Raw genomic sequence first — 17662 nt, 5'->3', positions numbered from 1 at the left:
TGTTCAGAGTGTACATTTACTCAATATTGCAAAAAAAAAAAAAAAAAAACTCATCCTCATTAACAGGACATTTGGAAAAACATAGAAAAGGATTTCCTCCCGCGCCACAAACCCACCAACACAAAACGACGCTGCCAGAGTTGTGAGGTGTTTGGCCTGGACTGAGGTTGTGGGTTCCTGCGAGTGTGTGTTCTCGTGTGTGTGTGTGTGTGTGTGTGTGTGTAAGTGTTAGATGTTGGTTGACACTCATTTGAAATGCCCCAAAAAGAAATAAATAAAATCAAATATCCAGCTGAAATAATATTAGGTCATGAGGCGTTGTTTGCGTGTAGCATGGTGAAGTGTGTTTTCAGAGGATTTGGCTGCAAAATGTGCGCATGTGCCCGTGTGTGTGTTGGAAAAGCACTACAACACAACACAACACAGTATTTTGGCTGTGTGTAAAATGGCTGCATGGGAAGCTACAGCAAGCAATGTTTGGCTGAATGCGCGTGTGCGTATCCATCCTGGTGGCTGCGATACAACACACTTTGGCAATATCGAAACGCATCCAGGATGGTCTTTGGCTGCGTGTGTGTGCTGTGTGGGTGTGTGTATGTGACTAAAACCATGTTTGGCTCGACGTGTGAAAGTACGCTACGAAGTCTATTCTTTTTGTCTCTCTCTCGTTCTCTTTTTTTAGCTGTGTGTTTGTGTACGGGTGTGAAGGTGGCTGCACGAGTACTGGCTGACTGTGTGTGTGTGTGTGTGTGTGTGTGTGTGTGTGCGTGGCAGGCAGGTCCAAGGCAGCGCAGGCGTTCAGGCAGACGGCGAAGGCAGCAGCAGCCTGCGACCTGAGAGCAGGAGACTCGCAGCTCTCACACAATACACATACACACACAATTCAACACACACACTTTTGGGCTGTGGCCAAATGACAATCCCCGGCCACAATGGCCTTATCGTGGCACACGCACTTTCGTCGGAATTGGAACTAATGTTGTAAACGGCGACTCTCCCTCATCTCAGTCAAACATTTAATTTGACAGTGGCTATAATCTTCGAAAAAAAACGCAATCACACACACGCAAAATAAACTACGCGCTTATATAAAGGCGCAAATGCTTCGCTTGGAAAAAGGAGCACAGACTTGCCAGGGCACGTTGGACCCTCGACACACACACAGTCACACACATTCGCATATTACTACATTGGGGTCTACGTTCCCATGTGAACAAATACAAAGAAACATGGCAAGGGAGTGGAAAATATTATATTATTCAAATATGAAATTATGTTCACATTCTATTTCTATGACATTTCCATTATTTATTATTGAGTCCTTCGATTATTTTGTGGCTATTTGTACATTCAGTATTACACACCAGCATATATAAAGTGGGTTTATTTATCTTTTTAAAAACGGTATTTTAATAGTTTATTGGGAAAAAGGAAACATAATTACCAAGAAAATATGATTTTGTTTTTTTATTGTGTCTGTGGCATTTTTAAGATATTTGAACAAGGGTTAAGTGTCGTTTTAAGGCCTTCGACCACATTTTTGAAGGTATTCAAGAACTTGCCCACTGGCGCCGGCACGGCGTGTGTGATTTTAGAAAATGATGCACAGTTTCAGGCTTTCGGGGTCTGTGAGGTGAGTTGAGCTAGCGCAGCCCCTCCCCTCCCCTCGTACGAACCGGCAGCGGGGCGCCCACGTACCTGGCGTGTGGACGAAGTAGGCCAGGTAGAGGTCCAGCTCCTTGACGGACACGCCGATGTGGTGCGGCTGGACGCACAGGCCCGGGTTGGAGCACTGCGGAGACTTGACCAGGCGCTCGCCGTCCGTGCTCTCCAGCGGGCTGCCTTTGAACAGGATGACCATGACCAGGTCCAGCCGCCACACCTTGTCGGCCTGGCGCAGGCAGTCGATGCGACGGATCTTGCCCTTCTGGTCGGGGTTGGACAGCACGCAGCAGGGGGGCTTCTTCCCCGTGATGGTGAGCACAAAGTCCTCGCGGAACTCGGGCCGGATGTCCTTGCGGAGCTTGGCCAGCAGGCGCGAGGCCCACTTCTGCTTGATCTCGGGCTTCTCGCCCAGCAGCTCGTCCTTCACGGCGCGCTCTTCCTCCTTGGACATGCGCTTCTCGTGCTTCTTGAAGTACTTGCGCTTGCGGGCCTGCAGGTTGAACCAGGTGTAGGCGAAGGCGCGGACGTGGGGCAGCAGGGCCTCGATGAAGGGGTGGAATTCATCCTGGATGAGGGAGGAGGACAGGGGGAGGGCGGAGGAGGAGAGGGAGGACGGGGGGAAGCAGGACGAGGAGGGGGAGAACGGGGGAGAGAAGGAGGGCGAGAGGGGGAGCGGGGGGGAGGACGGGAAGAGAGAGGTGAGGCAGTTAGCACCGGCGCGCAGCATGAAGGAGCGGCGCCTGCTCCGTGCGAGCGGAGCCAGGGAATGAACGAGGCGCCGAAAAAGAGAGAGAGCGACAGAGAGAGTGTGTGAAAGAGAGAGAGAGGGAGAGAGAGAGAGAGAGAGAGAGAGAGAGAGAGAGAGAGAGAGTGCCTGACACTCTCTCCCCATCAGACATCACGTTGAAGGAAACACTAACACAACACTCAAAGACATGTGTAATCCATTAACTCATCTCAGGTGAAAGGTTAAAGCATCTTAATGTGTGCATCAATACGATAACAATTAGAATGGAAAATTATTTCCCCCCGCCCCATTTTTAAAAATATCAAATTAACACAGCATAAATATGCAAAACATAAACAAAATGCTAGTTACCATTTTGCGCTTTCATCATAAATTGACCCCGCAGATCACAAAAAATAAAAACAATAAAAAAATGTTTTGTTTAGTCAGTGTGCACTGCAGAAATTGTCAAACATTTTGAAAAAAAGGAAAATAAAAACGAGAGGATATGCTGTCCAGTGAAAGCAGCCAAAAGTTTTAAAAAAAAAAAAAAAAAGGGGCACAGTGTAATAGCAGCAAAGGAACATAGGAGGTAGTGTAGCAGAAGCGAGAGAGTTGTTGTTCAAGAGCACCACAGAAGGAGAGTGGAAAGAAGTTGAGCCACCTCACTGTCGAGAACAACAACAACAAAAAGACTACAAGGAGAAATTCATGAAATCAAATCAATCCATCAAGTGGATCAAATTGTCAAAAACATGGAAAAATATCTCGATGGTAACGCAAACTGACTTGGCAAACGCGGCTCGAGTTCAGCAAAATCTGCATGAGACTCAAAGTGCGACGGAGAGAGAGAGCGAGAGAGAGAGAGAGAGAGAGAGAGAAACCTGGACAAGGGGGAGAAGGAGGTTTACAAAAAAAAATGAAAAATAAATAAGCAAAACAAGAGGACGGAATCAATGTTGGAAGAGTGCGCGCGACCGCTGGCAAACCCGAGTGCCGCTTCTTTTTTCGCCCTCTTTGCCTCCAACTCTGCCTTCTCTCTCTCTTCCTCCTCACTTCGCTCCGGCACCCATTGACTGAGTGTGTGCCAACATGCGCAGGGACCACCTATTTGGCACCCATTCACGGGCGGCCCAGCCAATACGCACGCTCGCCGCGCCGAGGTGGGAGGGAGGGAAGAGCGATGGCAGGGGCGGTGGCGGGTGGGGGGTGTACACTCGGCGGCTGGTAGAGCGAGAGAAAGTGAGAGAGAGCGAGAGGGATTGTGCGTGGCGGCGGGTGCGTCATTGGCCAAAGAGACAATCGAGAGCAAAAAGGCAAAGTCCAGACCATACCATAATTTTACACGCAGTCCGACCGAGACGCCGCCTGCCGACTGACCCTCCCCCCCGATCGCGTTCCCCGGCTGTACCCCCGCTACTCCAGAAACACGCCCCCCCCCCCACACACCCCCAGCCGCTCGCATTACAGCACCTTGGCATGGGATGGCATGAGAAAACACAGGCCCAAAAATCCCACTAGACCCTGAGACCAGCAGCTGCTCCCGGATTTGCCAAACAAACAAGGAGACGAGGAGGTGGGGGGTGAAAATGCCTGAAAACGCCTGTCACCCCCCCCCCCCCCACCCCCCACACACACACACACACAGCCCACCAAACAAACAACAACAACAAAAATTGCATCTAAAAACATGCTCCCCTGCTTCAAAATGCACCAAAGCAGGCCTCGTCCCCCCCCCCATCCCCTCCACAAACCCATGCAAAGTTAGCAAATTATGATGGAACTGGAATGTGTGCACAATGAATTGGCTCAGTCTAATTAGCTGCAGCTTTCTCAACTGTTCGGGCAGGTCCATATTGCGGCCATAAAGAGGCCTGAAACTGAACTGAAACGCATCAATGCGCGTCTCATACATCGCTTAAATGTTATCGTAATGTATCTGGCCTTGGCATTAGAGATGCTAGTAAAATGACGGCATTTTCAATTCCAAGAATTATGAAAATAACCGAGAAAACAGTCACAACAAACAAGAAACCACAACTCATAAGAGAGTGCGTGGCATTCGCTTTGTGGCACACTCGCTGGTTGACCCATATAAATGCTACCGCAACGGGAGACTTCTATAACAATACAACAATAAGTCTTAGCATTAGATGTCATTTTGAATTACATTTGTAGCTGTGACAAAGTTATAACTTTACATGAAGTGGTAATTTGACAAGAAAATTCACGAAGAGAATAAAGTTGTAATATCACCAGTACAAAAGTATATTATTACAAGAAAAAAAAGCAGTCACCTTATGAGAATTAGACTTCACACCGATTTTATCGGCCTGATCGGTATCGGCCGATAATTAGCATTTTATGCTGATCGGCTTTAATGTCATCATTCGCCGATCCGATCAATGACGTCATTGATAGGCTCTGCAAAAAGCTTTTACTCCGCTTCGCCATCGTGCACAGTATATTTGAATCCAAACGCTAGTTTATTTTTACCCTTGTCTTTTGACACAGTAATGTAAATAACTGAGAGCCAATGAAGTTACTTAAACAAATATATATAAGTAAATAAATAAATAAATAAATAAATAAAAACACGTCGGCGGCGTGGAACAGACAACACGTTGAAGACGGGCAAAACGTAATGCCCGGATCAGACGACAAGGCAAATTTGCTCTTTCACGATTGCACTGTCAGACTACTGCAATAAAATCTTGTATTCCGATACCACCGCATCCCATTTTATTTACAATCACTGGGCTTTATCATGTCAACTCAAATGCGACCGGATACACTCGCTACCGTGGCGACGGCAACAAGAGCGGATCGCGCAGACGGTATTATAAGGGCAAAATGGGCAAAAACGTGTGTTGGTGGTCAGCGGCGCTCAGGACAGGAGAGGACGTTCGTTTAAGGCTCGCTTGAGGTATGTTCACGTACTTTTAATACGATACGGCTCGCAAGCAGGCAACAAAAACGTTACGTAGGCTAGCAAGCTAGTGCTAGCTCGCTAACGGTTGCACATAAACACGCCGCCGTTCTGTCGAATCATGCTCTAACGTTTCGGTGTGGGTGAAGTCATTTAATTTAAAATAAAGTCATTTAATTACAGTAAGTTAGCACCCATTATTTCTGTCATGTAATGTTGGTTTGACCTGACTGATTAGAATACACGCTGTGAGTAGAGCAGTGATTTCCAACCTTTATGGAGCCAAGGAACATATTTTACAATCTCACAGAACACCAACAAACAAAAATGTCACAAAAAGTGGATGCATTAATTACTGTATTTACTTCCTGCCATCTAATAGAAAAGCATTTATTTGTTCTCTGTTACTATGCTTCACTGGCATAAATATAGGAACAAAGATACATTATTTATTGTAAATATAAAGTTTTGAGCAATTAAGTACCCAAGTATATACAGTAAATGAACAGTCCATTTAAATAGACACATTCCTCCATCTTGTGATCGGATCGGTGATCGATTATCGGTTTTTTAAACTCGCTGATCGGCCCCAAAAATCCTGATCGTGTACAGTCTAAGAATAGTTATTAGATTCACAGAAAGAAGTATAAAGTCATAATATTGCAAGAAAAACTTATCTTTTTTATGAAAATAAAGTGGTGACATGAGAATGACTGAATTGTAAAAGGAAAAAGTCATACTTTGACAAGAATAGAGTCATAATATTACGCGATAAAAGTTTTGAAAGCTTTATGAAAATACAGTCAAACTGAACAACGTTGAAATGCAACATGTCTAAACTAAAAACGACAGAATTTACTACAAGGCTGGAGTCCTAATATTATGGGACAGAGTTGTAATTTGACAAATATGGAAAGAAATCGCAATTTACAAGAATAGTCACAATATTATAAGGAACAAAAAAGTTGTAATTTACAAGAATAAAGTTGCAACATACAAGAATAGTCATAATGTTACCATTTAAAAAATAAAAATAAAACATTTCACTTTACGAGAATCCAGTCATATTGTGAAAAAAATAAGCATATTATGAGGCTTAAGTCTTTTTATTAAGTGAAAAGGTTGTAAATGTACCAGAAACAAAGTTACAAAATCATGAAAAAGTCATTATTTACGAGAATAAACTTGCAATGTAACGAATAAAATCATGAGAAAGAGGGTTTGGTTTACAAGAATACATTTTTCCAGGAATAAAGTCGCAATATAATGACAATTGGAATACTAGATGAATAGCGTGAAAATATTATGATCAAATAAATTGTAATTTTCAAGAAAAAACTAAGTTTTATTTTTATGTGAAAAGGTTATTTTAGAAGAATGAAGTCACAATACTGTGACAAAAACAAAAAAGATTTGGAATCTTACATGAGGAAAGGTTCTAATATTACGAGAACAAAAGTTTTAATTTCACCAGAATAGTTGTGAGAAAAAAAAGTTTCTGAAAAATAGTATGAAAATTAAGGTTAATTACATGACGCTGTACTAAATACTTTTTCTTGTAAGATTATAATTTAGTGACTTATTTCTCATGATACTACCACTTTAATTTTCATAATGCAATTTTTCTCTTCATAATTTTGATTTTAAAAATAAATAAAGAAAGAAATATTCCCCCCCCCCCATTTTCTTTTTAACGATGCCCCCATATTACAAATGCCTGAGCCGAGCCTGGGACGTTTGGTCCATTTTCTTCCTCCGATAGTGTGACTCGACGACGAGGGATTCCAGAGACATGAACGGGAATCTCGGCAACGGGAGCAGCTAACTTGTCACGCGGCAAAGTCGAGGGCCCAGACATTTGGTAGCGGGGCCAAGCTGTCTGCCGTGTGAACACCTCACAAAGGCCGGAGTCCTCCACTTGGCGCTGGCGACCGTCAGCACTAGCCTGGCCCGCTCCCTCTGTGAATGTCTGGACCACGAGAGGGTCCACTCCGCTGACCGGCCGGCCGGGCGGATGACCGCTCGGCTAACCGGCTCGCCCGCTAGCGAGCTGGCAGGACGCCATTGCTGACTGGCTCGCGTATGTATCGGGGGAGGGGGCGGTTTTTGTTTTGTTTTTAAACCCATCTGGACCAGACTGACCGTAAGTACAACTCATCTAAAAAGTCTACACACGCGTGTTCAAATGTCAGATTTTTGGGATAGAAAAAAACAAAATGAGACCGAGATAAATCATTTCATTTTCCCACAGTCAAAGTAACCTATGATCTATACAGCACAATCGCTTTTTTTTTTTAATCTTTTGGAGAGGGGGAAGTAAAAATAAAAAATAAACTGAAATAATGTGGTTGAACAAGAGTGCACACCCTCTCGTAACTGGGATGCGGTGGAGTTCAGATTTAGCCAATCACATTCGGACTTAAATTAAATGGGAGTCAGTGCACACCCGTCACCAATTAAAGTGCCTCTAAATAATCAAATATTTTTTGGGGTTTTCTAGCAGGCTTTTCCTGTTTTGTTTTTTTTAGCCAACGCCTGAAGGTTTTGTGATCACTGAACCTGTTTTTATACTGTGATGTAATCTAGTGTATTGTGTAAATATGTAACTACATTATATTGAAAGTTTGTTGTAAATGTACTGTATTAATTACTTTTTATTGTATTTTTGCTTTGTTTTACTCTGCTGACTGTAGCCAGGTCAGCATTGCAAATGAGAATTTGTTCTCAGTTGCCTTACTTGGATAAATAAAGGTTAAAAAAAATAATAATATATGGAGACCGGCACGAACCTTAAACACAATAAAGCAAGCAAAACAATTTATCATGGAAAATGCAACATTATTACCGTAAGATTACAACTATTTTTCCTCTAATCAGTAGGCATTTCTTAACTTTTCTCAAAAATAATCTTTTTAATTAGGGACGGGCGTCGACCGATACCTGGTTTCGTATCAGGTCAATACTTATCTCAAGGTAAAGGGTACTTGTGATGGCTGCAGAAATCACCCCACAAGAAAAAAAAACTCATCTGACAGAGTCCTCCTCGCCAGTAGTTGGCGCTACACTGCGACGGTTTGACAGTGCAGCGAGTCATCATGCGCATCAGAGAGAAAGATATTGTGTTCATTGAAATTTGATGTATCAAAAGAAGGCTACCAGTGGTATCGATCCTCGGTATCGGTGAGTACTCGAGTGAATACACCTACTTGGATCGTTTTGAAAAATAGCGGTATCGAACATCCCTATTCTTAATTCTAGGGGATATTTCGGGGTACACTTGGTAGTTATGTTCGATTGGCAGTAGGATTATGAGGGTGTCCTCGGAAAAATGTCTGCATTAGATCACACATTCTACACGCACAAAGGAGATCTAGATCAGAGATTCGTAAGTGCAATTGCACCTCAACTCTTAATATTTGGACAATTTTAAATTCCACCGCCGATGAGGGTTTCCTGTGTTTTCCCAGGTGGTAGTTGTCTGGGGCCTAGACCACCGCAGTGTGTGCGTGTGTGTGCATGCGTGTGTGTGGATCAGTAGCTTGGCATTAACGCGAGAGCTCTTCTTATCTGTGCATGCCACACTCAGTGTTTCACTAAATGTCGACCTTTGTTCCGCCGGCCGGCCAAGACAAACCACCCCCCCCGCCCCCCGAGCTCCTGCCCCCTCCTGGGTTCACCTCCCGAGCGAGAGCCGAGCGGAGGCTTAAAAAGCAGCGAAAAAGCACCTAGGAGTGGCCAAAAGCAACACAGAGAGGAATATTTAAAAGACAGTGGGGTTTTTTCTACCATTTTATAAAGCAAACACTTGCACCAGTAATATGATAAATGAACCAGTAACACCAGTATTTGGTGTCAACAGAGGTTTGTGTGATAAGGTCTAAAAATGGCTCAGACATGAACTACACAAGGTCAGAGTCTCTCATTGAATCCTGATTCATATACACCAATTCAATTGTCAGATAGACCCACGCAACATTAAAAGTAACATTTGAAGACGTGGCGCCTCACTGCAGCGTTTATGTCTCTCCCTCAGCGATACAACCTTTGCACTGAATCGTTATTAATCGGGGGGGGGAAATAAAAAATACGCAAACACCTCATAATCCCCTGTCGTTTGCTGTTCCATTTACCCAACGTGAAGTACCGCAGGCGGTGTTGGCGCCGACCTCCAGGCACACAACGTGCACAACGGCGGCGCGCCCCGATCAACGTCAGGCTCTTCATTAGCTAAAAATAATCACAAAGTGCTCTCGTTCAAACCGAAAAACACAACATTGAAATGTGCGTGTTAACGAGTCGTCCTCCACCGAAGAGAGAGACAAAAAAAAAAAAAAAAAAAAAAGTCAGAAGAGGGCGTCATTGAGCACGCATGCACTACCAGTACGTTTGTGCCAAGGGTGACAATTAATCACTACTCTTGAAACGCTATTCATAAATAAAATGAGATCAAATGAAATTGTCGTTTTGGGAAAATAAAAATAAATCTAAACACCTTCATCATCAGTAAACGTTTGCATACAAACGAGACTGCTTTCCACGCACAGTTGTGTATATACGCAAAGATGTTCATTTAACGTGTGGAAAGAGTCCAAACTGCCGTAGGAAAGACAGAAAGACGAGTCGACGCCACGATCTCGCACACTGCACGACCACGTGCGCGTCGCGTCATTTCACGTCGCGTCACGTCACGTCGCCATGCTCTCCAACTCGATCGTTTTGGGAAGTCAAACAGCACAAAAAAAGGATTAAAATCAATAATATGTGACAAAAATAATGCATTAGAAATAAATAATGAGAATAAAAGGGTACAAAAAATAGGTGTGAATTAGATTGCATGTCTATAATTAGAGTGCAGCCATTCTCATATACAAAAGCTTACTCAATAATTACGATTGAAAAATGACTGAATTTTTCAAGACCGACTATTTCATTTACTTTTCCTTTCTAGCAGTTTAAAATATTTCAGCCACATTTTGCTTAATAACTCAGTCTTTGTTGTAACTAAAATCCAGTCATTGTAATGTTTATCATTATTATCGAAGTGTAGCTATTTCATAAACAAATGAATCATAATTAAAAGAGTAAAATGTGTGTGATATATAATATATATATATATATATATATATATATATATGTGTGTGTGTGTGTGTGTGTGTGCCACACAGAGAATCACACACAAGTTATAAAAGACTGGAATTTTCCGAATTTTCCAGAGTTGACACACACATGCATACACACGCACACACTTTTTTTAATAGAACTCTGATCAAGATCAAAGTTTGAAACACAAACACGCACAGACACACACGCGCACCCACGTACACACACACACACGCGCACGCGCACACACACACACACACGCAGAAAGGGAGCTGATGAAGGTTTCAGCATGTCAGGACATGTGATGAGTGGAATTCATCCTTAACATCTGCTGTGCAAAATCACATCCAGTATTGACAAGTGTGCCAGCGATATCAGGGAAGCACTGTGCAGCTTTTCCCCTCTTCAGTATCTGGCCACAAAAAGTCCTGAGGTGTTTTTTTTTGTGTGCAAATTTTGAACTGATCGCTCCTCTTAATTTCACATAAAACAGGCACCTCGGCTCATTGGAAAGTAGCACAAAATGCAATCCTATTCCAGCTTTTCCTGGTGAAAACGGGGGGGGGGGGGGGGGGGGGGGGGAGCAGCTGCGGCCCGAGCAAAGTTTCCATGTCGTCTTCCCGAGAGGAGAGCAGGGAAAGTAAGGTGTGCTCGGAGCAGCCGAGGGAGTGTGACGGTGACTAGAACTTGGGGAGCTTTGCGACCTCAAAAGCCTCACTGTTATGAAATCATCACACACAAGTTGACGTTACGACGTTAAGTCGGAAACTTTCTTCAAGTCGTAATGATCTCCTTTGATTGTAGGCCACACACAGTCCTCTCCATTTCACTTCCTTCCCTCTGCAACCTATTCACGGCGTTCGCCTGCAGGTAAGGAAGAAGCATTCCCCTCGTCTTCCTCCCATCAGTGCAGATTGATGTAAAAAGTATGTCTGCGCATCGTTTTTAATTACGCGTGTTTAAACACTGGAGTCGTGAAGTACGTGTGAAAGTCTGGAAGTCGTTTGTGGCGTGAGGCGGCGGGCGGGAAGACTTTAAACAGCTCCAGAGATGCGAGCGCCGATGGCGAGCCGCGGCTTCTGCCCGCTGCACGGCTGAGCTTCAGAATATTCCACATTTGAGGCAGGAGACAAATGCACATCAAAGATCTTCTTTGCCATTTTTCATACATTCAGATTTATTCCGCTCGGATTTTCGCGAGGCTGGTGTGTTTTTTTTCTGTGCATAAATATCACCACATACACTTAATTATAAACACATCCCGCCATATTTTGATTGTATTTATCTGGAACCGCGTTAAATAAATAGGGGATTTTCTGACTTTGGTTTCGGTGGATGGAAAGTCAACACTCCGTTCACCCAAAATATTTTGCGGCGAGCGAAAAGCCGACTACAGCGAAATACTACACACTTACCGCCCACCGGTAATGCAAAACTGACGTCTCATCTTGATAGCGGTGCGCTGGATTAGAGAGACGCGTTTCTCCAAGGCTCGATGTTATCAGTTCTTTTAAACACAACTGGGCGACATTATACGTGATGAAGAGATCCTGCAGGTTACAAACATTTGAACAGAAGAGAAAAGACGGCCTGGTGTAGCATTACGTGAAGCATATACAGTGGAAGTGAATGCACATCGGCGACCCCGTACGTGTTTACATTATATTACATTACGTTTCTGTCGTGTTGCATGGGAAAATATGCACGCAGCCTCTCCGCATTGCATGAAGCGAGGAGGGGTTTTCGCTCCGCCATTGGCTGTCGGGGTTGAGCCGATCAGTCAACTAGTCGACGAACAGTCGACTTTACTACTCCGCGTCGACGTTTAACACTTGAAGTCGACTAAGCGCTAATCACCTTCTTTTAAGCATCTTGTCTGCTGGCGGTTCGCCTCGCTAACTTCTGCTATTCCGAACACCGCTAGCTTTAAAAGATTCATACCGGCGATACGTCAGGATTGGCGGCGAGGAACGAGGGCGAAATCTTATGTCAGACAACGCACAACTGTGTGCTATCGAGAACTTCATTCATCAAAGAAGTTGTGTGATGCAACACACACCAACGTCGCAAACACTTCAGTGTGCACGGCTATACTGTAAACACAAACGCACAAGTGAAATAGAGAAATGCTTAATTTTTCTGGGGCCTGCCTGCCTGCCTACAATGTCCCGTCTGACAACACGCTATGCTATGGAACACACGATGACACTAGCCGGTTTCCTGAAAATAAACATGCGTCGGACTCTTACTAAATGACAACACCTACAATTAGCTTAATGCTGAGTTGTATTTGCAATCATTTGCTTTTATTTGTCCGTGGAAATATGTCTTTACATGAAACCGGTCCATGAGGCTGTTACACGCAGAAAAAAAATATCAACTTCATCGATTAATCGAGTTCACCCCGACGTTAATCACATTATAGTAGACAGCAAAAACATTTGAGTCATGCAATCCCTAACTGGATGTCGTGTATTGATTCAATTTGCACTCCCAATGCGGATACGTTTTCCCATGTGCAAATTGCACCATCACTAATTGGGTGGATGTAGTTGAAAAGGCAATTTTCATTCTCAACCCATATGACGGTGCCCATTGTGTAAGGGAATGCCAGACTAGGCGGGACAGAGGTGTGAAGTTTCACACTTGACACTCTTTTCTCCCACCCTAATGTCTTGACAGCAATTGTCGCCGTCCGACAAGTATTTTGAACGTCTAATTATCCGATGGCGGGACACCATGACGGAGCTTCTCTTACCGCTCGGGCAAGGCTATTTTGAAGGAAATCAAAATCAATTCATTTTGCCTTTAACAGTGCTGGGCGGGGGGAAATCAATTAAAAAAACAAAACAAATTCTTGCTTTTGTTTTTTTCCCCCCCACCTGCCTACTTTGAAAAGTGGTCTAGAAAAAAGATTGGACGGCAGCTTTTTGCATCTGGCAGGAAGGCCTCGCACTTCCCGATAAAAGCGCACGCCGCAAACACGTCCGACAGGCGTACGCCACGGGCAGCACACAAGGAGCTCAGGGGGCCTTGAGGTCTCGGACCTCATAGTTAGCGAATACAGAGAGAACGGAGCAGATAATGAAAGCCAACAGGCCCCCCCTTTCCTAACAAGCAGCAGCAGCAGCAGCCGGCGAGGACTGCGTCCCCCCTCGCACCATTGAGAGACTTTCTCTCCCCTTCATTCTTTTATTCCTCATTCTGTCTACTGGCCAGGCGGGATGCCAACCTCTCTCCAAAAGCCGGGCAGAGTGCCTTTGCCCTTTTATTTAAAACAAACAAAAAAAAAACAAAAAAAAGCTTCGCCCATGTGCCCGCCTCGCACGTTCAGTCTGTGCACCCAGCCTTGGACTTTCTTTTTTTCCCTCTTTCTTTCTTTCTTTCTTTCTTTCTTTCTTTCACCTCGAACTAGTCAGTGTCTCTGCCGAAGACTTTTTGCTTTCATTATATTGTTGCTACAGTCGTCCCTCCGGGCCAAACTGCTCCACATCCTCACTTGTCGTAATGGCCCGCATGTGCTCTTTATCTCCATTGCTGCAAACGGTTTAGTCAGTGAAGAACTCTGCCTGATTTTGCAAAACTGCAACTCGGATATTTATATTTAAAAAAAAAAAAAAATGGTGTCACTTTTGTCATTCATGACAACAGCATTTTGGAGCCTGGAAGCTCAAAACATTTAAAACTTTTTTTTATAAACGGCAGCGCTGGCATGGAAACTACAGAATTTTTCGCAAGTCCGCGTCCATGGAGATCATGTGACGCAGGGCTCACCAACAGGGGGGAGCCCCACTCGACAGCTCACCAGTGATGGCACATTGTGATTTCCTAGGAATGTTGCAGAAGTGAACATTTGAAAACGTAAACACTTGTAGAGATCTACGGAAATAAAGTGTTGCATATTTATCATCGTTGATAATTATTGTGTTAAATCATTAACTTGATCAGTGCCTTCACTTAGATGAAGATCGTGAATTATTAATAATAACATACGATTAAAGATGGCTTGAGCTAATGTGTTATTTCTCAAGTGTGTCTCAAACTGGTTCTCTCTCAAACGCACACTCCAACACTACCCTAGACAGGAAAGTGTTCAGCGTGCTAACGTTATCTACTGTTGGCTAACTTTAGGAGATGCCACATTTATTGTTTTGAAATGATTAAAACAAGTCGCCATCGCTTGTGGTCATTTGCGTATGGAACTCACAGACGCACACTCCAGAACCTGTTGCGACACTGGAATGTCACGATCCTGGCGGCTCAGTAAAATAGGGCAAAGTTGACAAGAAGTTGAGTTGAAACATTATTAAATATTATCTTATAACAGTAAATAAACAGTTAAATAAAAAGTACAGTTAAATAAAAGTTTAATGACGGCCACAGTTAAACCCTAAAGCTGATTATTTCCCTTTCAGTTATTTCCTTTGGGAACATTTGTTTGTAAAGCCAAACAAATCCGAGGTTGACGAGCGTTCTGCCGTTTGTATGAGATTTTTGACATCCAATTTGGCGTCGGTTGAAATATCTGCAAAACGATTTTTGACGTAAGTTACAATATGCGCCTTCCCACAAAGGGAAGAATTTGTTTGCAGATGAGAAGGCAGCCACGCCAAGCATGAGAGGCCACGTCGGTGAGAACGTCCAATCGGGGACACTGAAGCTTGCGGATTTCATTCTGCTTCTCATGTGAGCTGGAGCCTCGCCTGCTGGGGGTTGGCGCCACGAGGGTTAACCGGTGCCCACTCCCCGTGGCATGATATGAGCTGGGTCTTTGCCTGCGCACTCTGCCTTGTCTGTCTGTCTGTCTCCGCGTGTTGACTTGGAGGCTTTGCGGCCGCTCCAAGTGGCCTCCCGGCCCACTTTGATCCCATTAGGGTTATAAGGTGTCCGTTTCAAACGGCGCTCCCGGCGCTGGTTCTTAATCTCTGTTAAGCTCCACCGCGTTTAGGGTCAAAGGGAGACGGGCAGCGCGTCTTGAGCTGGCAGCTCGAGGGTTAAAGGTCACTCTGCCCATTTTGAGTGGCATTCCCTGCGGAGCGAGCGGCGTGCCGGGCCGGAAGACGCTGGGGATGCAGACAAATACGCGCGGGGCGAGAAACAAAAGAGCCTTCCCCAGCGCGCATGTATAAAGACTGGGTCCTTTTTGAAACTTTTGTCCTCAAACCACCGCTTTCCGTTTTTAGACTTTCATTGCGCAGCGAAACAAGAGCGAGGACTGACACGCACGCACGCACACACACACACACACACACAGAAACGCACGCACACAAAGCATTGATGGGAGGTTATCTGCTCTGCAAGCGCGCTCGCTGACTTCCCCGGCCCAAACCACGACCTCGCGCAGACCTCAGAAGCACCACAGCACCGCAGGGAGACAGCCATAAGTACATGTCCTCAGAGGGGACATAAAACCCACCCCGATAAAAGGTCTGCTCATTAAAATAAGCGAGGGAACATAAGGATAGATGGGTGGAAAAAAGGTGATGGATCATGTCAACATTATACAATTAAAAACAACAGTAACTTTACACCTTGCTTCATATGTTAACTTTTTGTACATCTTTCCCACACTAAAGCCACACATTTTGTTTTTTGAAAAAAAAATATCAATTAATTCATACATTGTTATTTTTTTTTAGATATTTGAATAAGTTAAGAATGCTGTCATCGTACAGCAAAAGATTTGAGACTGAGTCAACAGCGCCCCTACTGGTTACAGCCAAGTAGTGCACTAAATTTCCGCACAAGCGATCCAATTCTTATGATCGATTAACCGTTTAATTGATCATTATGCCCATCGCTACTGGAAAGAATGTCATTTTGCATATGTGTGTACTTGTACGTCTGACGTTGTACGCAATCAAACAGAATTCGCACGAAAGGCGAATGTTATCGAACATTACATAACGCTGATTTGGTTTATGAGATATGGTCAATTGTGAGGACTTTTAAGGGTCTTCATATTTTGGAAAGAGTTTTCCACATGTATTTAAATGGACAAAAGGTTACATTGAACAATTTTCCATTTTTAAAAAGTGTTTCCGTGTGGACTTAAATGCATGTCGTCAGATAGAATATAGCCTCATCATTTCAGTTTTTAAACTTTATTACCTCTGCCAAGGAAGCAACGCTTTTTATCGACAGGGTTTTATCTCTTTTTTTATAGCTGGACTTCGCCCACGTTTTTTTTAAATGTTTTTTTTTTTTGTCCCCCTTACATGTTGTGAGAATCCAAATGTTTATAGGTGTGAAAAGCGGCAATTAGCAGAGGGGGTGGGAATCAGCTTTGAATGCATTGCTCTAAATGTATGCATTGTGAAAAGTTGTAAAAGCCAAATTCACAAAAAAAGATCTCATCCAGCAATTGGTAGCAGTTGAACTCACATGAAAAATCTCATTTAATGTCTTCAAATGCTTAGATCTCCATGAAATCTCATGAGAGCAGTTTGTAATTACATGTGCTTTTATTTGATTTCAATAGCTAAACAAAGTTATTTTCCATACGCTGCAATAGTGTGGGGGTGGGGGGGGACAAAACCAGGTGGCAATATAATTTTTCGTATGCGGCAAAAGTCTGCATTTCTACCTTAATAACCTATGCAATGCGCTTCCTGGACGCGCTGTTATTTCCCCATGAATGGCGCCGTGTTTATCAATTCTCGGTCGGTCTCCATTTATAAACATGTGATTGTAGGAAAAGATAGTATCACAGGAAAGTGCGCCAGAAGGAGCAAGCTGGACAGAAAGCAGCAAGAGCTGCCACGTCAGATGCTGCCGAGGCTTCTTGGCCGTCACTGCTAAACCCACACACACACACACACACACACACACACACACACACACACACTCACGCGCGTGCGTGCGATTCAGTGCAGCGTGCACACACACTCACACAAGCGCACACTTCTAAGAGTTTGCCTTTCATAGAGTCGGCAGCCAAGGCTGACACCTCTGCTCAGTGTAGCGTTCACCGCTGTGTGTGTGTGTGTGTGCGCGCGCACACACAAGTCCACTCGCATGGAGCCGCTCCATCAACAACACTCACAGGCCCTAATAATAAAGCCAGCAAATCCCTCGCTCCCTTTTTCCACTGCCACATGTCACAGAGGGCACGGCCCGGCCCTGATTGTATCCTGTTAGAATTCTTTCAGGCTTTGCGCTGCTAATGCACCTGATTTTTTATTTAACGTGCCTGTGAAAAAAATTAAATAAAATTACAAGTACAAATGCGGCCTCTTTTT

The 17662-nt window shown here is 44.1% G+C and overlaps 1 protein-coding gene across 12 annotated transcripts in view; it reads right to left on the bottom strand.

Moving 5' to 3' along the window:
• nfixa (nuclear factor I/Xa) overlaps positions 1-17662 on the bottom strand; it is a 117224-nt gene that overhangs the window by 86918 nt on the left and 12644 nt on the right. For 10 of the 12 annotated variants that reach the window (XM_061678820.1, XM_061678826.1, XM_061678829.1 and 7 more), the window contains exon 2: positions 1699-2230. In XM_061678820.1, the coding sequence (XP_061534804.1) occupies positions 1699-2230 (532 nt within the window). Of the gene's footprint in view, positions 1-1698; positions 2393-2764; positions 3450-17662 lie in introns of those variants that run through there. The other 2 variants (XM_061678821.1, XM_061678819.1) reach the window with 2 other exon arrangements.

This window comes from Phycodurus eques, chromosome 6 (genome assembly GCF_024500275.1).
Source record: "Phycodurus eques isolate BA_2022a chromosome 6, UOR_Pequ_1.1, whole genome shotgun sequence".
NCBI lineage: Eukaryota > Metazoa > Chordata > Actinopteri > Syngnathiformes > Syngnathidae > Phycodurus > Phycodurus eques.
The sequence above is the reverse complement of the archived record's forward strand: the minus strand, read 5'-3'. Positions and strand labels throughout refer to the sequence as shown.